The sequence below is a fragment of the Tasmannia lanceolata genome, unplaced genomic scaffold (genome assembly GCF_043159265.1).
Source record: "Tasmannia lanceolata isolate RefF3 unplaced genomic scaffold, GAP_Taslan_0.1 ptg000016l, whole genome shotgun sequence".
Classification (NCBI taxonomy): domain Eukaryota; kingdom Viridiplantae; phylum Streptophyta; class Magnoliopsida; order Canellales; family Winteraceae; genus Tasmannia; species Tasmannia lanceolata.
The window spans coordinates 14,823,546-14,845,225 of record NW_027518693.1 but is presented as its reverse complement, the minus strand read 5'-3'; the positions used below and the strand labels follow the sequence as shown (position 1 = coordinate 14,845,225).

The following is a 21,680-nucleotide window of genomic DNA, read 5'->3' as shown; positions in this document are numbered from 1 at the left end:
TCATTATTTTAAAATCTGAATCACACTTATTAGATGATCCAAACCATCGAATCGGGGACATGAACATGAACGGTTGATTATTTTCTTTTCTTGTTTCTTAATTATATCCATTTCCATGCCCTAATCTTTGATATGGTACACCCACATATTTAAGTATGATCTAGTCCAATATCCTTATATCATACTTTATAGATGATCCTAACCATCCAATAAGGGGACTTAAACACGATCAGTTGCTTAAGTTTTCTTTATCCATTTGCACCCGGGGTAGTAGTAGAGGTCATCTAATGAAATCTAGCCCTCCGATCGACAGAGGAACTGAATACTATGGCAACCTTTATAGATCGGAGGGTCGGGATCATCCTATGGAAATGATTTTAGGGCACAATCTATTTACGTTGTGTCCCACAGAATGGACGGTTTGGATCATCATATGGTATGGGCCATACAGTACTTTTTGAAAAATACCACATAAAAAGTCCTCGAAATTAATCGGATCACTGTGTGAAGTGTGTATATTGAAAGGATTTCTACGTGGCAAAAATACCTCAATATACATTTAAGAAATACATTTGAAACGGCCCACCTCTTTAGATGATCTAACCCATTCATTTGTTGGCCCCACCATAGATTGGCTGTACCCTAGTATCCAATCCATTGGATGATCCTAACCCTTTGATTTGCAAAGGTTTCTTCTACAGCAGTCTTTTGAACTCTCAGAACTGCCCATTTTACACCAAATACATTGAAGGGTTAGAATCATCCTATGGAGAAGATTGTTTAGACAGTCTTTTGAACTCTCAGAACTGCCCATTTTACACTAAACATATGCTTGCAGGTAATCTCAGCCATAAGCCATTGTTCCTACACCACTTTTACTTCTGCAAACAACTCATTGAAAAGGAAGATACATTAATACAGATACAAGGCTCAAGATATAGCCTAAAAGAATAAGAAAAAGGGCAAAAAAAAAAAAAAAAAATTTGCATCAGTAACAAAATGGCAAGTGGCGCCAAAACATTGATGCCTCCAATGTTTCCTTCATGATGGATATGAGAAAAAGCATTCAAGAAAACAGAGGGAGATAACCGCCATCTCCCTGAACATATTTGAGAAGCCATAGGGAGGACTTTGAAGCTGTTTTGTTAGCCAATTGATAGAAATCATAGTGCCACCTTCAATTTAAGCGCTGGAACAATTGGTGTCCTCCATGAATCTTAATCTTGAATTTAATCCTTTCAACACAGAATTTACCTCAGCATCAACTTTAACCTACATAATCTCACCCTCATTTTTTGCTTCAACATTTATACGATGCTCTACTTTTTCTTATTCCAGTCAATTAAGTCCCTTCTGATATATAACTTCGGCAGCCCAAGCAGTCTGCATCACAACACATAAATCAAATGAATCTGCAAGAAAAACATTGGTCAAGACAACAATTGAGAAACCAAGAATCTGACATACTCTGTTCAGATTGGCTAGCCAGACTGCAAATGCAATTTTAAAATGCGTGATGGTGAGATTGATGAAATCATGAAACCTTCCACTAGTTACTTAGGGTTATGCGGATTAAGGGAATGGTGGAATATAGTGCCAGAAGCCCTGCTGAGACATCCGGATTAATCGTTTTCCTAATTAGAAACTAAGAGGTGTAGAAGGTAACATTTCACTTTTCTCCTACAGATCTTAAACATAAATAATGAAAGTACCCTTTGAGAGCCTGCCACTTTCAATCAAAGGATGTATACAAGATCAATATAACATTTTATTTTTATTTTTTTGATAGAATATAACTAAATTATAGTAAGAAAGAACATTACCAACCACGACCCAAGATTAACATCGGCATTCCTATATCACAATGCTTGACGAAATGAGTATAACACTTACTGGAAGTTGTAGTTACTTGTGCTTCCATAGATGAGTGGAAGGAACTTGGCAAAACATGTGTTTAATAGTCCTTCAAACGGTAAGAGGAAGATCAAGTTGTGGCAGATCATCAACACGATCAAGATTGTCATTTGTTGAACAGGTCTTTAACTTTTTATAAAGCTTCTGAATGAATTGCAAAGAATATTTTATTTTTTTCTAAATTAGAAATAATGCCATTATGACCTTTTAAAAGAATTAATGATACGATCTCTGACATTCATTTTTAAATACAATAACAACAATACTAGTATTGAAACGTTGCTTAGACCATCATGCCAAATCTGGAATGACTATATCGTGTAGAGGTACATAGTTTCCCATTTCAAAACCATCAAACCCAGTAACTTGCCTAAAATTGGAATTTAAAACCAAGAAGTACAAAAACCGTGCTAACACACATCCAAAAAACATCCCTATTCAAAGAAAAGCATGTACAATAACTTGGCTAAGACTCGCACGAATCTCATGATACCAATATCCTTTTGGAGCATAACATATCAGACATTCATGAAAATGCAGATCTGAGATGTTAGTAGCAACAATAAACTATGGATACCCATATGTCCATCAAAAACACCAAAATAAAGAGGTAAGAGAGCAGACTTACTTTCATTTTTTAAAATCTGAATAGATAGACTCGTTCAGCATCCTAACTTTCACAAACACCAATAATACATAGAACCCTCTCCTTAAGCTTCTGGATGGTCTGCAAACAGTTTAATGTAAGAAAGAAGGCCAAAATTAAACATAAGGAACCACGTAATAATCTTATTAACCATCGTCTCAGATTTGATAGCGCTCACCGAAGAAGAGCTCTTTGCCCATTCGCGAGCAGAGTCTGCAGCTTCTTTGAGGTAAGAACAACCACCAAGGTCATAACAATAAGTAGAATGATCGGTTGCCCCTGCCACCCACACATGATTCACAGGGTCCCGTGCTTGCTTGACTAGATTACAGAAGCCAACCTACAGATGATGCGTTAAGTTTGGTCCATGCTGCTAGACAACAAAATAACTTGTTGGGACAACAAACACTAGCAGTTAAAGGATCAAGTAAAACATTCATAATAAAATGGCTTGGGGGACAAGAAATATGAGATTTTTCCAAGATCAACGATAATATCCATGACATGATTAAAGAACAGCTGTTTTTAGAATTCTATTTGCTTGTGACGACCAATAATATCTAGAATCAAGACCTAAAAGTTTTGCATAATTGATGTGATTTAGTTTTAGCCTACTTGTTTATTTCATTTATGCATTTTTTTAGTTGTTAAACCATTATATGTTATGTTTTATGTTTTAATGGGCATAGATATTGGAGAGGGGGGGGGGGGGGGGGTCGTCCACATCATGGCCCACTTACCCATCTCCCATCGCCCACCACTTACGACCCAAACCCTACCCCCTAAGCCTACTTAAATCCCGTTCTCCCAACCCTAAACCAACTTTTGAAGAGAAAAGAAAACCACAATAAGAGGAGCAGCCATTCTCTCTCTTGTTGGATGGCGCAAGACCAGAGATTGGCGATCATGGACGGCGCCTCCCTCTCCCCTCGCGGTAAGTCTCTTTCTCTCTCTTCTCCTCACCTTTCCCTATTCCCTCCTTTTCGCCTTCTCCTCCCTTTCCCCTAACTTTCACCCTTCCCTTTCTTTTCTTCTTCTCCTCTCACTCACCAGTCCCTCTTCATTCATTGGATTTCTCCTTTGTTTCTTTCACATCTAGAAAGATAATATCTGCAGATGCAACATTAAAAAAAAAACTAATATGCCATAGATGCCCCATTGGAAGAAGTTCAGATGGGCTTGACTTAAATCCCATAGTGGAGCATGTCTGAAAAGGAATTTCTTAAAAATGTGGTTTTTCAAGTTAGAAACGATATAGTAGAGTATAAAGCGAATGCTCCAAAAAAAAAAAAAAACAAATTTCATTCACTTCCAAACTTTCAAGAGCTGAGTTCAATATTATTTTGGAGCATTCATCATATACTCACAATGGATCCTGTAAGATTATAACTGATTGGTGTAAGAGAATCGTTGTCTGTGACAGGTGAGCAGAAGCAGACAGCAAGCAATGAGTTGGAAGATCCTTCTGATTGTAACTCGGTCCCTGATTCGGACCCATCTGTCATGAACACCCACTGCTTCTTTTGGTGACCTGATACATAAACCTCTCCCACGTACACAACTACGGCCGCAATGTCAAATTCACTGAATCCATCCACAGGAACAGTAATGTAAGCATAGGAAACACTCAATTGCATTAGAAGAGGAGCATACAAAGCAAGAGGTGGGGATGCAAAAAAGCTCACCTGGCTAGAGGAACTTCACCCAAATTTGAAAGTAAGACCGATTTTCGAGGAGTGGAAAATGGTCTGTGCAAGAGCAGTATGAGTTGGATTCAAATGTATTTTGCTCAAAAGAGAAGGAACTACAGTGACTTACTCAAAATTTTCAATCGTGAAGGAAGGTAAGGGTTGCCATGTCGTAGTAGATCCTCTTGCTTGTAAGTAGATGATATCAGAATCCGAGTGCAGTGGTATAAGTCCTCTGATAGAGTATATTTGCCCCTCCACCAGATCAACCTTCTGCAGAGACCGGCAGTTCAGTTCTTCTAACTATCCTAGTTTGTTTCCAAATCCCTTAAACATTTTTACTTAAGAAAAAAAATCCAAAAAAAAAGAGAAGAAAAAATCAAGAGGGGGCAGAATGGAGAAAGTAGTTGTGAGAAGAAAATCCAAGACCTTGTAGGTTGAAAAGGTATTGAGGCAGAGTCTCATAGTCTCACCTGCTTCTCCGTTGGATTCCAAATTGTTATCAAGCCTTCCCTAGGGCGTTCTTTTCTTTTAGAATGTTTACGAGTTAATCCCACAACCCTCACTTTCATAAAGGGGGTGACATGTCTCACAGTAAGACCTGCATCATCCAGGGCTTTCTCTATCTTCTTCTGCATATCTGACTCCCTGATTACCTAAGGTTGCACGTGCCGTCTGTTAATCTCTTTCTGGATTCAGATCAATTTGCCAACCTAAGTTTTGAATACCCACCTTTTGCTTCGCCTGATAAGTTGCAAAAGAAATCAGTTGCTCTGAACTCATGTCCGCCATTAGGAGCTCAGGCTCAGCAGCTGTCTCGAGAAGCTTAAAGATTTCTTCCCCTTCTTCAGTATCACTGTGATTCTTATAATGGAAACCAGACACCTTTTGTTCCTCGGACATAATATCCTCTGCAATATTAGACCGCCTGAATTCAAACCAGGAGTCAAGGATTACTCATACAAAGATATATTTTAAGAATTTCATGAACTGACATTAATAAATTTACCACCACCTTCGTATATTAAAGAAGTTCCTGTTGGTATTACGAAAACCGGTATCAAGCAAATAAGTTTTGACTGTTTCAACAGACATCAAAACTTCCATTGTGGTTTCCATTTCATATAGAGCAAAAGAGAGAAACTTATGTTTACTTCAATTCATGGCTTACCTTACATAACCTGCAGGTTCATAGCATAGATCACCTAAAAACATCTTATTTGTGCACACTGCTTTGGTACGAGGTGTCAGAGTCCATGCCAAAGCAAGTTAAGCATTGAAATGGATATCCATTCCTAACTTCCAGACCAGAAACAGGCCCATCTCAACTCTCTAGGAATAGGAGTCTAGGAAGTGTGCTAGATATAGAATGGATTTTTATTTTTTATTTTTAAAAAAAGGCAAGAGGATAAACTACTTAAGCTGCTTTTAGTAATTATTTTGTTCGGTAGTTTCTGGAATTGCCAACTTCTAAGAGAATCTAAAGATCAACACAGTTGTCTTGCCTCTCCAAAATATTGAAACCTAAACATATTTACTCATCTTGACTAAGGGGTAATAGTCTACCTAACAAATCTAAACAATATAAGACACCACGATAAGGAATGCTACTATCCAGGAAATCAACATAGGAGACCACAATGTCCTATGAAAATAATCCCAATAATGTAATTAGAGCTTTAGAAGACTGTATTTTGGCAAGTGGTGTCCGTGGGAATAGTCAACAAGGACGAAGCCCGCGCAGCATGATAAGGTTGAACTGCCAGAGGGGGTCCAGTCTCCAACAATGCAGCTGCACCTAACATCCTGGCAGCACCATCACAGGCTAATTTCAACATAAAGGATTTTATAGAACCAATGAGTAGACTTTGAATCAGTGTTTCAAAACACGGATGAGGGTCAAAACGAGGCCGAAGAAAATCCTAGTCGACTCGGCATGACACAGTCAAGTACTCAGTTGACGGTCATAACTAGGGAGAGTCAAAGGAGTTTTTAATGACTTTGTAGGACAAAATGTGGAACACAACGGCAAAATGCAGAACGCAGCCAAGGTAAAAAGGGAGTCGACTCGGGGGGGAGTCCATGATGATGAGGGGGAGTTTTAAAACTATGCTCTGAATATATTAACAAAAAAAAGGATTGATTTCCCATGATCAAATCTTCATGTTGCTATCATGAAGTGGTGGCACGTCATATTACACAATGATATTTCTTGAAACGTTTAACTCAATAAGAATTTAAAGGTCACAAAAAAATACGAAATATGTAAATTATTTGCAACAAGACAGTGTGCATATGTTAAATAAGGAGGAGATGCAGGTTACCATATCGTTCATCATATTCCCAAGTACAAACTGAATAAATAGGATTCGAAAATTAGCCTTGTTCAAAGTGTAGAAATGAATCATACAGTGTTGCCTAAAATTAGCAGAGACCGATTACTTGTGATTGTAGAGTTGCAACACTTTGGTTTCCATCCTTTCTGATCTTGCAACAGAGCTCCCATTAGTTAACCTGAAATGAGAAATGAATCAAATGTTGATACTACTATAAGCACTGCATAAGTTCACAAAACAATATGATCAGTTCTAAATTATTTCACCTCTCCTTGTACAGAATTGGATAAATTCGTGTCACACCAACCAACGTTCTAGGAACTGGACCTCCTGAACCCCTTATGCACCTAAAAGCCAACGGAGCACCTTGGCCCTTACCTAGATAAGACAAAAGTAAAACATGCTACATGAGTAAAATGTAATGTGGTACATCCAAATAAACACTGGAAAAATTAAAAAGATTATCTTGCAATCAGGAAGTGCATACAAAATCCCAGTTTGTCAGCCCAATGTGCCCGATATGTCCCATTTATGTGCACTAATAAAGTAACAGCCTTGAATCCCTGAAAACAGAAAAAAAAAAGGACTAAGAAACCTTGAGTATGTATGATGAGAAGTTTCAAACTTAAAACTTCAACAAAATATTCTCAAGCCAGTAAGAACCTCAATGGATGAAACAGGTCCACCCCAGCCACATAAACCTGCTCCCCAGATCTTCAAAAGACACAATCACTAACTGTAAGCTAGAGGATAGCACTGTCGAAATAGTTCTACGCCAATAGGATAAATGTCATGAAAAAAGTGTAGAATACCCGAAGTTTCTGGCCAACAAATAGTTTCCCAGCAACAAGTTTCTTTGACAGTGATGCATCCAAAAGGGCATCCAGTGAATACCTTCATGGGAAAAAAGCATATTAGTATCTTAAAAACTGCAGTATATTTATGCATCAGCATAAGAATAAGTATGCACTCACCACCCATCAGTTAGTTCTATTCTAGCAACATGACTACTTTCAGAATTATTAGCACCATCACGCTTGTTAGCATCTTTGCATGGAGCCATAAGGCAGTCCTCTTTTCCAATATTTGGGTCAGGGTAGGAGCGAATGGCTGAAATACATAGAACTAACATAGAAGCAGCTGATGCATCACCTTCCAGAATTCTTTTAAGGGCAGATCTATGACCATGATTTACTTCTCTCTCGTACCTATTATACAGAGACATCCTAATAAAGTATGAATACCTACCACGGAGAAATTCATGGATGCCTTAGAACCCATTTAGAAAATGGATTGGGATGAATTAAATTAATCAACCTGTATTTTAATTCCTCTAGCACATTAGCCACTGTCAAGTATTTGCCACTAGTTTGAGCTGGATACCATCTCTCGAGACATGCAAGTTTCCAGACTATCCTCTTGTAATGGTTTGCAACCCACCTAAAGTGGAAGACAGTATGAAAGAAATCAATTATAGTGTGGTAGCTAAATGAATAGACAGTTCAGAGAAGCACTAGGAATTACATAATAAGTTGAAGTGCATCAAATCCAACGGGCATATAACAGTTAATCCATATCAGACTATCAAGGACTAAAGGACAGATAGTTCCCTCCACTTGTGTGAAACTAGTCCATAACTCCATATAGCAGGCTGAAAAGTGGAATAAGCAAAATTGCTTTGTTACACAGAGCCATTCATCACATTCTATCAATTACATAACATCTCAGTACTAAGACCAAAATCCACAGATCCCAGTATTAGAAGCTTATATAACTTCCAAGCACAGCTTGGCTCCATATGTTCTGTTTTGTATGAATATCATGTACACCGTAAATTGTATGTTGCTTGCTTAAATCTGCTAGAAATGGAGAGAAGAGGACGGGCAACCCAATTCTTGGAGGTGTATACTCTCATTAATAATGTGAAAAGCATCACACACATGGGGGAAAATGTTTGTGAGCTAGAGCTCATATAAGCTTATATGAGCTAGAGCTCACAAACATAGGGGGGGGGGGCACATTGTTTGGATGATCCAAAGCATTCATTTGATAGGCCCTCATATAGATAGGGTGTGCCCAAAAAATCAGCTTCATAGGATCATCTTAACCCTTATATTGGGCAGATTTATGGAGGTTTATACGCGTCCATGAATGTGGTTTTCGAATAGAAATTGGATATTAGAGTTTCCAAATAGAAGGAATATGGATCAAGCGTTTGCAGGAAGAGTGATGAGATTTAGGATTTTCAGATAAAATAATTGGAGATTTAGGATATTGGGATTGTGATAAAAGGGGGGAGGGGTTACATAAAGGAGAAGAAAAAGGTTTTAGATCGAAGAATATGAAGCGCATGATGCTAACATTTCGAATGAGAAAATAGTGATTAGATCAAGATGCAACCTTGCTCAGACACCTTGTAAATTCTGCAAGAATATACAAAGAAAAAGAGGATGTGGAACCCAAATCGTGGTAATGCATTCTCATTAATCACGTGAAAGACATTACATAATGATATAAATGCTAAAGCTGAAGTAAAAGAACAAGTATGAAACCAGCCACACGAACTCTTTGACAAGAACTAGAATTTGCATCTCTAGCTACATATTCTCAAGAAAATAATATTAGAATTTTTAACTTGTATACCCAATTATGCTCAAAGAAATTTTACAATGTATACTGGAGCTTCTCCATAGATGAGACACACAAAATACAAAGAACAATGTGCCCTTAACTTCTAATAGGAAAATAAATAAAATAAATGTAGCAATACTAAAAGAATTACATATTATTTTGCTAACAGGAACTATAGTTCGTTTAGTGGAAAGCTTGGGTCCAGTTCACCTTTTCTCTAGGCCTAATATTTTAAAGTGAATCAGATCTGCTTTCACTTTATGAGTTGTATTATGTAGAAAGAAAAAGTTTCAGCCCACTAGACATGAACATACCAAAATTAACTTAAGAAGAGCATATATTCGCTTACAGGCATGTGAAGAAAATAACATAAATAATGAGCAACACTGAAATCTCTAACACTACCTTTAGTTATATAGTCCAGCTGGAAGGATTTAAATCACACAAAAGTCAAATGATGAAATAAGACCATCAAAGAAAGCCTCAATATGACCTAGTATTTGTTCTGGGACAGTGGTAGATTTGTTAAGCTCCTTTCTATAGGTTCATTGAGCATTCATACTGTATAGTAGAAACAAAGAAACATGCTTAAATAATGGAAGGAAGAGATAGGCAACTTCTACTAGCAAAGACTTCAGGATTAATATTTGAAATAAAATGAAAAATAAATATCATCAAGTAACCAGATCACTTGCAGTAATTTACCCTCCAAGTTGTGAAAGAGTACAATGCCTCAAATAAGGTTTATTAAACAAAAGTTAAAACAGAGAAAACAAAGAGTAACAGTATGTACTCTTTGGTAGCATTTTGCAAGGAAGCTCCAGATTGAAGCAACATATGCTGAAGAGCTTCCACTCCCACCTCATCCAATCCAGGCATAGCATGAAATATATAGTTCTCTGCACTATCTGCAGTCATGAATTTTACCTCATCCGATAAACTCCAAACCTAAAACCAATCATAAATATAGGAGTCGGTATCTTAGAAAGAAAAAAAGACCAATAAAATAATAACAAATGTCAGCACTAATCTACCAAATTATGGTGACAGGGAGGCCCTCCGAAAAATTCTTTGACAGTCTTTCTCTTAACCTGAAATGGATAACGAGTGGAAACCCTTGTTTTGCAACAGGAATCTTCAGATGTTGATAATGTCGATGAACCTAAAAAGGCATGCCTTACATAAAAAAAACATAATTTAATAAGAAATACAAATGGTGGTTATAAGCATTTTAAGCAGATTACCAGTAGACAAGACGGAAATGTTGTTGTTCAAGGGGGTGGAGAACCTGAGGGATAGACATAAATAAGTCAGAAATATACTCCAAAGATAATTATTGCAATTATAAATGAAAAAAAGAACAAACCGAGAACGCCGGGGCCTTTTGAATGGAGAGATAGAGTTTCTCCTTCCAAGCCTCCTTTTTTCAATGGTATCATGCTTCTGATTTGTATAAGCAGCATCAATGTTGTTTGAAATGTCAACCAATGCCACACCCGATGACCTTCCTAGTGAACTTCTCGAAGTAACTTCTGAAGAATTTCCAAATATCATGCGAGTTGGACAGATGTCCTTGTTCAAAACCTTTTCAATAGTATTTGACCTACAAACACCCTCAGACACAAATCCATTTTCATCTACATTTCTTGGAATGTAGGACTCAGAATTGGCAACCTTCGGAAAAGAAGATGACTGCTTTTGGTAGGATAATGTTCCCTTCAAAGGTAGGATTCCATTCGCCAAATGTTTACCAGTTGCAGCTTTTTGGGGCAGAAATGAAGCATATGAAACATTTTCTTTGTTAGATGAAGGCATATCACAAGTTGTATCTTCTTTATGAAATGAAAACAATGGATCATATGCAGCAATCTTACTCGGTGAGATCCCTGACTCGGAGTCACCAAGAAGGCCCATTGCACGCTGTAAAGCATCATTAGAAACTGATATAGATCTTCCTGCTGCCGTTTGAAACATGACTGGAGGTTGTTTAGAACCAGATCCACACATTGCAAATATGTCCTCCTTTGACTGGTTTCCAGATGAGTATTTATCCTTCTGACAATTAACTGGACATTTGGGAAGTGATTTAGCGTCTAAAGACCCAAGTCTATGCTTGCCCTCAGTTCCAGGTGTCAGACCCAGCAACTTTTCCAGATGCTGTGAATTTCCCTGTTTATCCAATTCAGTCGTATCTGACCGTTTAATTGTGTGCTCGAGACTTTGAGAAGTACATGGACTGTAATTTTCTTCCAACCCCAATAAAGTCTTAGCTCTGGTGAGACCAGCAGAAGATATATTTACAATATTTCCAGAACCTGTCTGGAAAAGAGAATTAGAGAAACCATGTCCACGATTTCCAACATAATTATCCACGCATTCTGCACCAAAACATGTTAAGGTTAAGCTGCCTCCACAATAAAAACCAAAAGATAGCGGAAGGAATGCATAAGAAACACAGGGAACATCAAATTCAGACATAACTTTACCTAGATGCAACGAGGCCAATGACGAAATGAAATATGAAGAATGCATGTAAAGTACAATACTTCCTGGAAGCAGTTACAACCAGGACTGCAATAAACCACATATATACAATATACTCATAGATTTTGATTTTGAATGATTGCCAAAAGAATGTCATCCAACTGATTAATAGGTATATCTTTAAATCTAGGTATATTGCATGATGCATCCACTACTTATCAGCTTTGGTTACTTTATATGCTTTTATGTGTTCAGCAGGTTATTAGCTTATTTTCCATTAGTGTAAAAGACATAGATGCATAACAATCTATCGACACTGTTACACCCTTGGTTGAAATTAGTGGAGGGTTTATCTTAGTCTTCATAGGATATTTGATACCCCATTAGAATTTACCACCTGAGAGATAGTTGAGATAAATATCTGGCATGTTTATACTCTACAAGCAATAAAGATGACAGGAAACGAATTTAGAGCATAAGATCAAAGTTCGAAGCTCATATTTCCTTTGGACACTTTTATTCCTTTGGACACTTTTAAATGTATTGCTAGAAGTGATAGACTTAATGTGGGCGTATGGATTCATACCGTGTCAAGTGTGACATTCTATTTTATTATAGAATATTACATTTACATCTTTTATTATTAACTCTTCTTTTATTATAAACTTTTCTTTTAGAGTGTTTATTAGGAACAAGTCAAACAATCATCGCCATTTTAGACTTTTCCATATTTTCATCCTTCTTCAAGGCTTCTCTTTATCGCATTCTATTTATATTTGTTCATTACATAGATTCTCTCGGTAACTAAATGTGTTGTAGACAACATAATCAACAAAGTACACCCATACCCCAAAATCAAACCAAGGTTGCCAAGGCGGGAATCGAAGGCTCCTGGGATGGTGGGAAGCGGGAATCGTGGGTTTGCCAGAGAGTCGACGGGGATTCGCCGGGGAATCGTTGAGAGTCGTGGGGAGTTGGGATTCGCTGGAGATTCGCCTGGGAATCGGGGTTCCTATAAAGTGGGAATCGGGGTTTTCATTAATTGGGAATTGGGATTCCCAAAATTGGGAATCGGGGTTCCCAAAATGGGGAATCGGGGATTCGAATCGAATCACGGTTCGGATTCGCGAATCCCCAACTCTGGGTACGAATCCTGCTTCTCTGGATCAAACAATTAAAAGAAGTTTAGCTTTTGCAATGCCATACATACATAATAGACATAAATAATGCCTACAGACATTCATACAAGATGTTAGCTTTCACTCCCATATATAATAAGTATGAGCGTTCAAACTTGAAATTCAAGAATTAAGATCATCAAACATGTCAAGTTCACATTGCTTTGTTTTGAAGCAAAGAATTACCAAAATTTTGCATACTATATTTATTTTATCTTTGCCAAATTACACTGAGAAATTTTTTAAAAAAAAAATTGCTAGTAGATATAATATGAGAAAAAAAAAAAAAAGAGCTTTCAAAATGCAAAACCCAAATCCCTTGTAACATGAGGGCAAACAAATCAAAGAATAATAAAAACAAGGACTAAGACAATCAAGAAAAAAAAATAGAAATGAAAAAGAACCACCAAGTCACCTCTTGTTTTAGTCTCTCCTTCTCCAAGAATTGACAGTGCCTTTGTTATTGAAGATTGATTCACCCCGACAGATTTTCCTGACCCAGTGCGGAATATCGGAGAGTTGTTCTTATCATGTAGAAGTTTCGAAGGCCCTACAAAAATGTAAGTTGTAGCTTTGGTCAGGATAGAAAGTGAAAGAAGAAGAAGATATGAAAGGAGGTTTCCACAAACCAAGGGATCAAGCATGGAATTGATGCATGAACAATGTGTCAATGTCAATAATATGAATTGTTATAAAGTTTTCTTATTTAAACAACAAACACAACATTTTATACAACTTACTTAAAAATAAATCATGAGGCATGAACAATATGTTAATGCCAATGATACAAACTAAAGCACACATATATATTCATTTCAAATTAAACTACTATGCATATGAGTATATCAATTTGCATGCTCGAACAATAACTAAATATGCAAGAGAATCTTTGATCTCATGTATACTACAATTTTTTGTTTTCTTCTGCACATGTTCATTGGACAACTACCTATAATACCTAGGCAATTTCCTGAGCTTGGGAGGATTGTCACCCAAACATTTTCCCTTGTTGACAACGTAATCAGTCAAATATTAGTCTCATGAGCTTTCATGGGTACCGAACATCAAATAGGGTGAATAGCACTTCTAAACAGTTCTTGCCTTCCTTACAAGTTACAACCCTCCACCCTCAGGATGAGTTCGACAGCTTGTGATGACTGGCTACTCAAAAGAATATGGAATTGATAACAAAAAAAAAATTGCACCATAACAAAGATGACCACAATTTACTCATGTTACACTTTTGATGCCAAGTAATGGCATTTTTTGTAACAATTAAATTTTTGTTAAAAAGAGAAGGGGATACACAGAAGACTGGACAAACCAACAAAAGAAAAAGAAAAAGGAGACAAAACCACTGTACAACTCAGGCATCCCATGCCACAACCTTATTTTAGCCAACGAATACAAAAATTAGTAAAAGAATATGAAGAATCACTGTAATCCTTGCATATTGAAGTCCAAACATTAAACAAATCTTGTGTAGAAATACCATTAAAATGGTTTATTTTACAAGTAAGTTCAGAGATATCAAAAACAATGTTTATTCATAATTGTACCAATACAATTCTTTTTACCATTGGACTCTAATGAATCCAAATTTCTGATGATTCACATCTTTGCATATAAGCCAGGTAGGAGAAGGGAGCAAAAGCTTAGGACAACCTGTTGTTTCCAAAAGGTCTACTGCTCCACCATCTTCATATATCAATTAAACTATGAAAGTAATCTAAATTGAGATATTAAACAATCCAGATAAACAACTCCATATCTAGACAGAACAGGGACAGCTTATAAAAATGTTAAGATTTCCCCTATGAATCCACACAATAAGCAGTTAGTAGTTTCATAAATATTTCTTTTGAATAACTGGTATCCAGTCAAAATCTTGCCTAGCACTGCACACCATATGAAGGCAATAGCTCTTGAAGAGGCAGCAAATATTCCAAATTTAGGTAAGGAAATTTCTCTCCAAAAAAACTCAAATAACTACAGAGAACAAAAAAATTAACTGAGAATGTACCACTTTGCCAAGGCATAATTTCACCATTAAATCCCCGATCCAGAAAAAACAAGAATTTAACCTATCAGATAAGTCCTAAAATTCATTTAACACTCAAACCAATAATCCTTCATGCAAAATCAGGATGAGAGCATTTCTGTTGAAATAATTGTTCGTGCAATCCACAACAGAGGTCAAACTCAACCGTCAAAAAATTGTAGCGAGAGCGAAAAACATGGCACAGGAAGAAAAGGAGCATCTGAGATATAAAATATAAAAACAAAAAAAAAAAAACAAAAGAGAGAGAGAGAGAGAAGAGAAGAGGAAAAAAAGGGCCAAGTCACCTCTCTCTGTAATCTCTCCGTCTCCGAGAACAGACAATGCTGTTCTGATTGAAGACTCTTTCAACGAGACAGATTTTCCTGATGCAGTTCGGAACATTGGAGAGCTGTCATGGCCATTGCCATTTTCAACTTGAATAAGCTTTGAAGATCCTGCACAAAAATGTGAATTTTTAGATTTGTTTTTGAAATGGGAAAAAAAGAGACGTGCAATAATGAATTTTTAGATTTGATCGAGAGAAAAGAACAATGAGAAGATCTGAGATGTTGAGATCGACCATGGAAGGGAGAAAAGAAATAGGGTTTTGAGGAAGATTTGGGGGCATTGTTGGTCTTCTGCAATGTGGAGTTCAGATCTTGGAGGGAAAACTCCCACCGGAACTGTATCCTAGCTTTGGGAAATATCAACCACATCAGATACTACAGCAATGTTTCCATCGATATTAGGGCTTTTTAGATGACTGAGGTGAGGTAAGGGAAGCTGAGATTACGAAATATAGGCAGGAAAGACTCCAAAATTTAGGGAAAATGATCCCGAAAAACTGGATTGAGTCAAGGAGAACAGAGAGATTTAACTGAGAATGTACCACTTCGCTCAGGCGTCCAAACAATTTCACCATTACATCCCATATAGCCAGGGTAAAAAAATAACCTTTACAATAAGTCCAAAAATTCATTTGAGAATTGCAGTGATAATCCTTCACACAAAATCATGGGGATAATATTATTGTTGCAATAACTGTTAAAAAATTGTAGCGAGAATGAACACATGACACGAGAAGAAAAGGAAGATCTAAGGTATAAAATATAAAAACAAAAAAAAAAAGGGGCAAAAATAATGGCCAAGTCACCTGTCTTTGTAATCTCTTCGTCTCCGAGAACAGATAATGCCGTTCTAATTGAAGACTGTTTCAATGCCACAGATTTTCCTGATGCAGTTCGAAACATTGGAGAACTATCATGGCCATTGCCATTTTCATCATGTAGAAGCTTCGAAGATCCTTCAAAAAAATAAGAATTTTTACATATGATCGAAAGACAAGAAAAATAAGAAGACATGAGAGAACGTTGCCTTGAAGCAAGTAATCGGACCAAAAAAAAAAATGCTCATGTAATCCTCGACAAAGAACAAACACAATCTTCAAAAAAATTGTAGCGAGAGCGAATAAATGAAACAGTAAGAAAGGAAGGATCTAGGTTATAGAAAATAAAAATGAATAAAAAAGAAAAAAGAATGGCTGAGTCACCTCTCTCTGGAATCTCACCCTCTCCGAGAACAGATAATGCTGTTCTAATTGAAGACTGTTTCACCGCAACAGATTTTCCTGATGCAGTTCGAAACATTGGAGAACTTTCATGGACATTTACATTTTCGTCTTGAAAAAGCTTTGAAGATCCTGCAAAAGAAAAAAATGAGAATTTTTTAGGTTTGATCGAGAGAGGAGGAGGAGGAGCAGATCTGAGAGAAGGTTGCCTTGAAGCAAGAGATCGGACATGGAAGGGAGACAAGAGCTAGGGTTTTGAGGAACATTTGAGGTATTGTTGGGATTTTGCGATATCGAGTTCGGATCTTGGCCCGAAAACTTCCACCGGAACTGTTTTCCGGCGTCCGGGAATATCTGCCACGTCGGATACTCCGGTGTCGTTTCCATCGAGGTTACGGCAGCTGAGAGAGAGAGAGAGAGAGAGAGAGAGAGAGAGAGAGTTCTTTTAATTGTTTTAGTCGACGAGTCGAGCCCAAAGCGGGCGGGAAAAGTAGCGGGTAATGCGAAAAGAAACGAAGATTGAACTTAAAAGAGGAAATATCCCCGCGCACCCGCAACTTTTATAAGAACGCCCCCTTTCATTGTGTAGTTGAGACTTGAGACTAGAGACTTGAGATCTCATCTATATGAACCAAAAATGTTCATGACTCATGACTGGTCAGTGAGACCGTTGATCTCATTTGAAAGATTGAGAACGGCATAAATCAACGGCTTAAAGAAATCTTAAATGACCTATTTTTCATGAGGTTTTAAATCGTCCAACGAGAGTGGAACAATGGGCAATGGAGAAGACTTAGGGGTGCAACTCGGGCCGGCTCAACCCGAACCCAACAGGTTCAACCCGGAAAAAAGTCGGGTCGGGTTCGGGTTGAATTTTCTCAACCTGATTTGAGTTTGGGTCGGGTTCAGGTTGAGGGCTTGGGCAACCCAACCCGAGTGAACCCAACATTTTTAATAATTTTTTTTTGTTTTTAAGCTTAAAATCTCGGGTTGGGTCGCGTCGGCAAAAAGGCTTAGTCAGGTCGGGTTCGGGCTGAGCAAATGGTTGTTCGGGTCGGGTTCAGATTGGCCTCAACCAGACCCGAGTTGCACCCCTCAAGACTTGTTGGGAAGTGATATACACGTAGCCACTTTCTTCCATGGGTCACCCCCTTGTAGTGTATTTATGACTGCTTTTGGGCAATGATATCTTCCCTCCTCTGACGGATAAAATTCCCCCCTTTAACGTTATTTGTTAAGTCTTAAACGCATAGAAAAACGTTACAGGGGTGAATTTATCCTCGGGGCGTGGGGGGTGGGGGGTGGGGGGATATCATTTCCCCTACTTTTTTATACCAAATATCGATCTGTTTCCTAATGTAAAGTTGTCTTCCATCTTAAAATAAATGATGATATGCTTACATTTGATTGTGCAGGGTGAATTTCTTCTCTATCTAAAGTTATGTTCATCTTATTCAATTAGGCCACGGTTGGATGCCATCAAGATTTAGATTTGGATTTAGTTGATATTTTGAACTCAAACAGATCCTTAGATTTCCAAATCAGCTACAACATTGCAAAAATTTCCGATTTTCAAATCTGTTCTGCGAGACATTATTTGGAAATCAATATTTGTGGCAACTTCCTTCACCATTGCTGCTCCTCATGTTGCTCCGACAACAGCGAGACATCTCTCCTTCCCTTCTCCTCCTCCTCCTCTCTCTCTCTCTCTCTCTTAAAACATGATCATGAAGATGATTGATGTGTTTTGTATCCAAATCAAAAATACAAATGCATGAGGTATCCAAACGGGCCCTTACGGTATATGCCATTCAGCATTGAATTATGCAAAGAATGTCTGATGGATTTACAATATCGGTTGCTGTTGAGTGTCAGACCATAAGAGATGCAATACACAAGGTGTTTGCGAGTACAGATGTTTCATTTAAATTTATTCTGCTCTATTATTTGTTGATATGCAGTTTGATTTATGGTCCATTTGGTGTTTTAAGTTTCTAAAGGCTTGGGGAGATGGGGAAGGAAGCTGATTCTGGTTCAACCGCTATAGCTATGTTTGTAGGAAATCATGTTCTGATCATTTGTCTTCTTTTCTTTCATTCTCTGTTTTAAAGACTTTTGGGTTAGAATTGAGAGTGGTTAGACTTTTGAAAGACTTCTCTTTCGTTCTCCTCCATCTTCCTCCATGCCTGATAACTCCATGTCAGTAAAATAAGAAGAGAACCCAGAAAACTGATGAATTCTTCCTTTCTGCATTTAAGAAAAATAACTCTTATAGGAGGGGAAATGGGTTTTATTTGTTTTTCGAATTGCCCAAGAGAAAAAGAGGAAAGGATCTTTTCATTTCCCTCAAGAAAGGAGAGAGTTAAAAGTGAAGGTTTCAATTCCTTTTTTATCTAGCCATTTCATATGTTTAGAAACAAATCATGGTAGCCAGACTTGCCCATTCACTGCAGCTTTGCAAGAACTGGATCAGCCCATCGAAAAGCAGGCTTAGAAGTCCAAGGGACATGTACATATAAAAAATGGAGAATAATTTTCAATATCTTTGGATCTTCTTCACCCCCTTTTTCGAGTTAATAGAAATTTTCTTTGCTGCACTTTTGCCTCTTTCTTTCCAATGATTTTTGGGCACAACCTATTTACATTGTGGCCGAGCGAAAGAACGGTTTGGATCATCCTACGGAGTAGGCTGCTTTGTTCATCAATCACCTTTCAATTTTTCTTTACGATCATCTTAAATAACTCCCAAACTGTGCATCGCACGGTTGCTCCCACTAGTATATTCATACATAGAACTGCTCACATGAAGAGGACATCTACACCACCAGATGACCAAAGCATTTCATTATAAAAATTGGTTATATTCTCACAAGTCTAAAGATCTAATAGACACCAAATCATAAACAACCTAAAGTAGTTCATGCGCTGGAAATAGTGAGAAAAAGGGATTTCAAAATTGTAACCCTTGCAACCAAGTTCTTAACACCACAGCAAGCTACTGAAGAAGCACATTACGAGCAATGCCGCAACAATAAAGGCCGAACGTTTATGACAAACTCACCGGGCACATTTCCTCCATCAACAAATCATAATTTGACAATTCAACAATAGCAAACCATTCCTAAATGATCCAATTGCCTCTGTTCTGAAATGAATCCTTCTAAAACTGATGCCGAGAACAATTAATCAATTGCCATAGTCATGGTAAAGGTATGCAAACATCAACATTTTCCAAACACGAATTCCTGGTATTGGGTTCAACATAATCCTAGCCAAATCAAACCAACTTGCCTCTAGTTTCTAAATATTCGAATACAGACTCAAGCTTCCCCTTTGTACATGGGAATTTTGGAATTCATCATCACAAAATCACCCATAGAGTGGTAAAATGCTCAGAATCTTTTACAAATAAGAACCAACCCTCGACATGAAGAAATTTGGGGATAAATAGCTTATGAAACAGAAAGCAAGGGAAGAGATCACCGGAAGCTAGGATGGTCATACCCTAGGACAATGTTGATACCCTAGGACAGAGTCGACTTCTCTCTGTTCACCATTACAAAGATTATTCGCAGACATCATCATATGAACTTAATATTCCAAGCACCTGAGGGTCAGTAGGCACCAATGTCGAGGATGCTATTTGTTTCATTGTGGTTTGGTCGACAGAGCAGCATTAGCATCCCATCTTGTGGTTCATATGTGAACCAATATGATATCCCACTTCAATAAAGGGCCACTATGAGAACACTAAACAAAAACTTCCCTAAAAGATTTATGTGATGGTCCATTAACTGAAGAGACACAACTCAAAATCACTTACATTATGAAGAAAGCGAAGATTGAGAAATTTACACAACCATAGCCATGTATCTACACCATATATGTTGCATTTATTGTAGATGCAATTTACAAGTTACTCTAGAAAAACACTGGACGGCGCAGTTATGATTAATTATAATTCACCTATTTATTAACAGAAACTTTCATGTTTTAAAGCACAAAGATAAGAAACAGGGTGTAAATCACTAAACCACATTTGTTACCGCTCACTCCACAAATAAATGAAACAAATACGAAACACAAATAAAAAAGTTCCAAATAAATGAAACAAATTTGGCGAGTCAGATATGACAGGACCAGGATTGTTACTGAAGAAACAGTATATGTAGCCAAATGGTTTGATATAGAACACAATATTTATTCTGAAGAAAATTCACTTTGTATAGTAAGATGGAAGCAAATGATAAAAATTGGAGAAAGTGCAGGCTAACTCTGTCAAGAAGAGTACTTTTTTTTTTGGCATGAACGCATGTAAATGATATATTATATCCAAATTTCAATACCTGACATGCATTCCATCCCAACAGAGACTGGAATGCCCCATTCAGAATATTTCCATATCAGGATTTGTTTTGCAGCTATTCAATTGTTCAAAAGAGAGATTCAGCTCTTAGGACATATTTAAATATTTAACAACGACGAACTATAATAATCCTAGTTGGTAACTTCAAAAATTAAAAGTCCTGTAAGCTTCTAAACAAGAATTTAAGTGCAGAAGATAAGAAAACAAAAGCATATGAATTAAGAAACTAATGAAACATACTATCTTATGTGGGATTACCAGGAAATGAACAGTACTTAGATAATAAATTTCAGTTTCCCCATGGAAAAGATATATACCTGCAAGAAATCCTCTTGCTTAAACGCGTCAATTGCAAGAGATGGATACCAAACCTATAATGGCATGCTTCCAAGAAAAAGTTATATCAGACAAGTAAAACAGACAGAATACCAGTTCCAAGAGTGATGAAAATTTAATGAGTTACAGGCAACATAGTAATGACAATGTACCTTCTTGGATCCTCCTCCACTTCTTCATCTCGACTCTGGAGTCACAAGGGCTTAGTATTAAGATCCGGGCTGAGTGGTAAGATCTAGTGACCAGCGCTGGGCGTAGGTCAAGGGGTGTAAGGTGAAAGATTAGGGAAGGAGATGAGTAGACAATGGAAGAGAGAGAGAAAGAGCGCTTGCTCAGATACGAGGAGAGAGAGAAATCTAAGGTTTGCTAGAGAGAGAGGGAGGGAATAATGAAAGAGGAAGAAGCGATGGGTTTACCCCCTCTCTAGTGTTATAACTAGACAATCGATTGTGAGTACGGAACCGACTATTTGGGTGCGAACCGAACGCAATTG

General features: G+C 37.5%; 1 protein-coding gene across 8 annotated transcripts; it reads right to left on the bottom strand.

The window, feature by feature from the left end:
* Window positions 1–948: 948 nt before the first annotated feature.
* LOC143849191 (protein BREAST CANCER SUSCEPTIBILITY 2 homolog B-like) lies at window positions 949–16,916 on the bottom strand. Of its 8 annotated transcripts, XM_077358250.1 has the most exons (25): window positions 16,695–16,916; window positions 16,468–16,617; window positions 16,072–16,221; window positions 15,224–15,373; window positions 13,293–13,427; window positions 11,090–11,593; window positions 10,582–10,975; window positions 10,460–10,503; window positions 10,250–10,377; window positions 10,009–10,163; window positions 7,902–8,024; window positions 7,559–7,792; window positions 7,397–7,478; window positions 7,248–7,298; window positions 7,072–7,147; window positions 6,851–6,962; window positions 6,691–6,762; window positions 4,981–5,176; window positions 4,722–4,904; window positions 4,379–4,521; window positions 4,246–4,308; window positions 3,928–4,144; window positions 2,739–2,900; window positions 2,543–2,641; window positions 950–1,383 (listed from the first exon to the last, which is right to left on the bottom strand). In XM_077358250.1, exons 1-24 carry the CDS (start codon window positions 16,870–16,872, stop codon window positions 2,585–2,587), a joined length of 3,759 nt encoding a protein of 1,252 aa, XP_077214365.1. In that variant the 5' UTR covers window positions 16,873–16,916; the 3' UTR covers window positions 950–1,383; window positions 2,543–2,584. The 8 variants fall into 8 exon arrangements, with proteins under 8 accessions (XP_077214360.1, XP_077214361.1, XP_077214365.1 ...); XM_077358245.1 differs by having other exon boundaries at window positions 949–1,412; window positions 10,582–11,593; XM_077358246.1 differs by having other exon boundaries at window positions 949–1,383; window positions 4,379–4,518; window positions 10,582–11,593.
* Between the last annotated feature and the right edge of the window lie 4,764 nt (window positions 16,917–21,680).

Excerpts from the sequence above, each read along its gene's own strand:
- LOC143849191 (XM_077358245.1), bottom strand. The coding sequence starts at position 16,872 with ATGGAAACGACACCGGAGTATCCGACGTGGCAGATATTCCCGGACGCC. Across the intron at positions 11,594-13,292 it reads AGGAGAGACTAAAACAAGAG|AATGCGTGGATAATTATGTT; the intron begins GTGACTTGGTGG and ends GTTTTGGTGCAG. Across the intron at positions 5,177-6,690 it reads TTGCAACTCTACAATCACAA|GCGGTCTAATATTGCAGAGG; the intron begins GTAATCGGTCTC and ends GTTTGAATTCAG.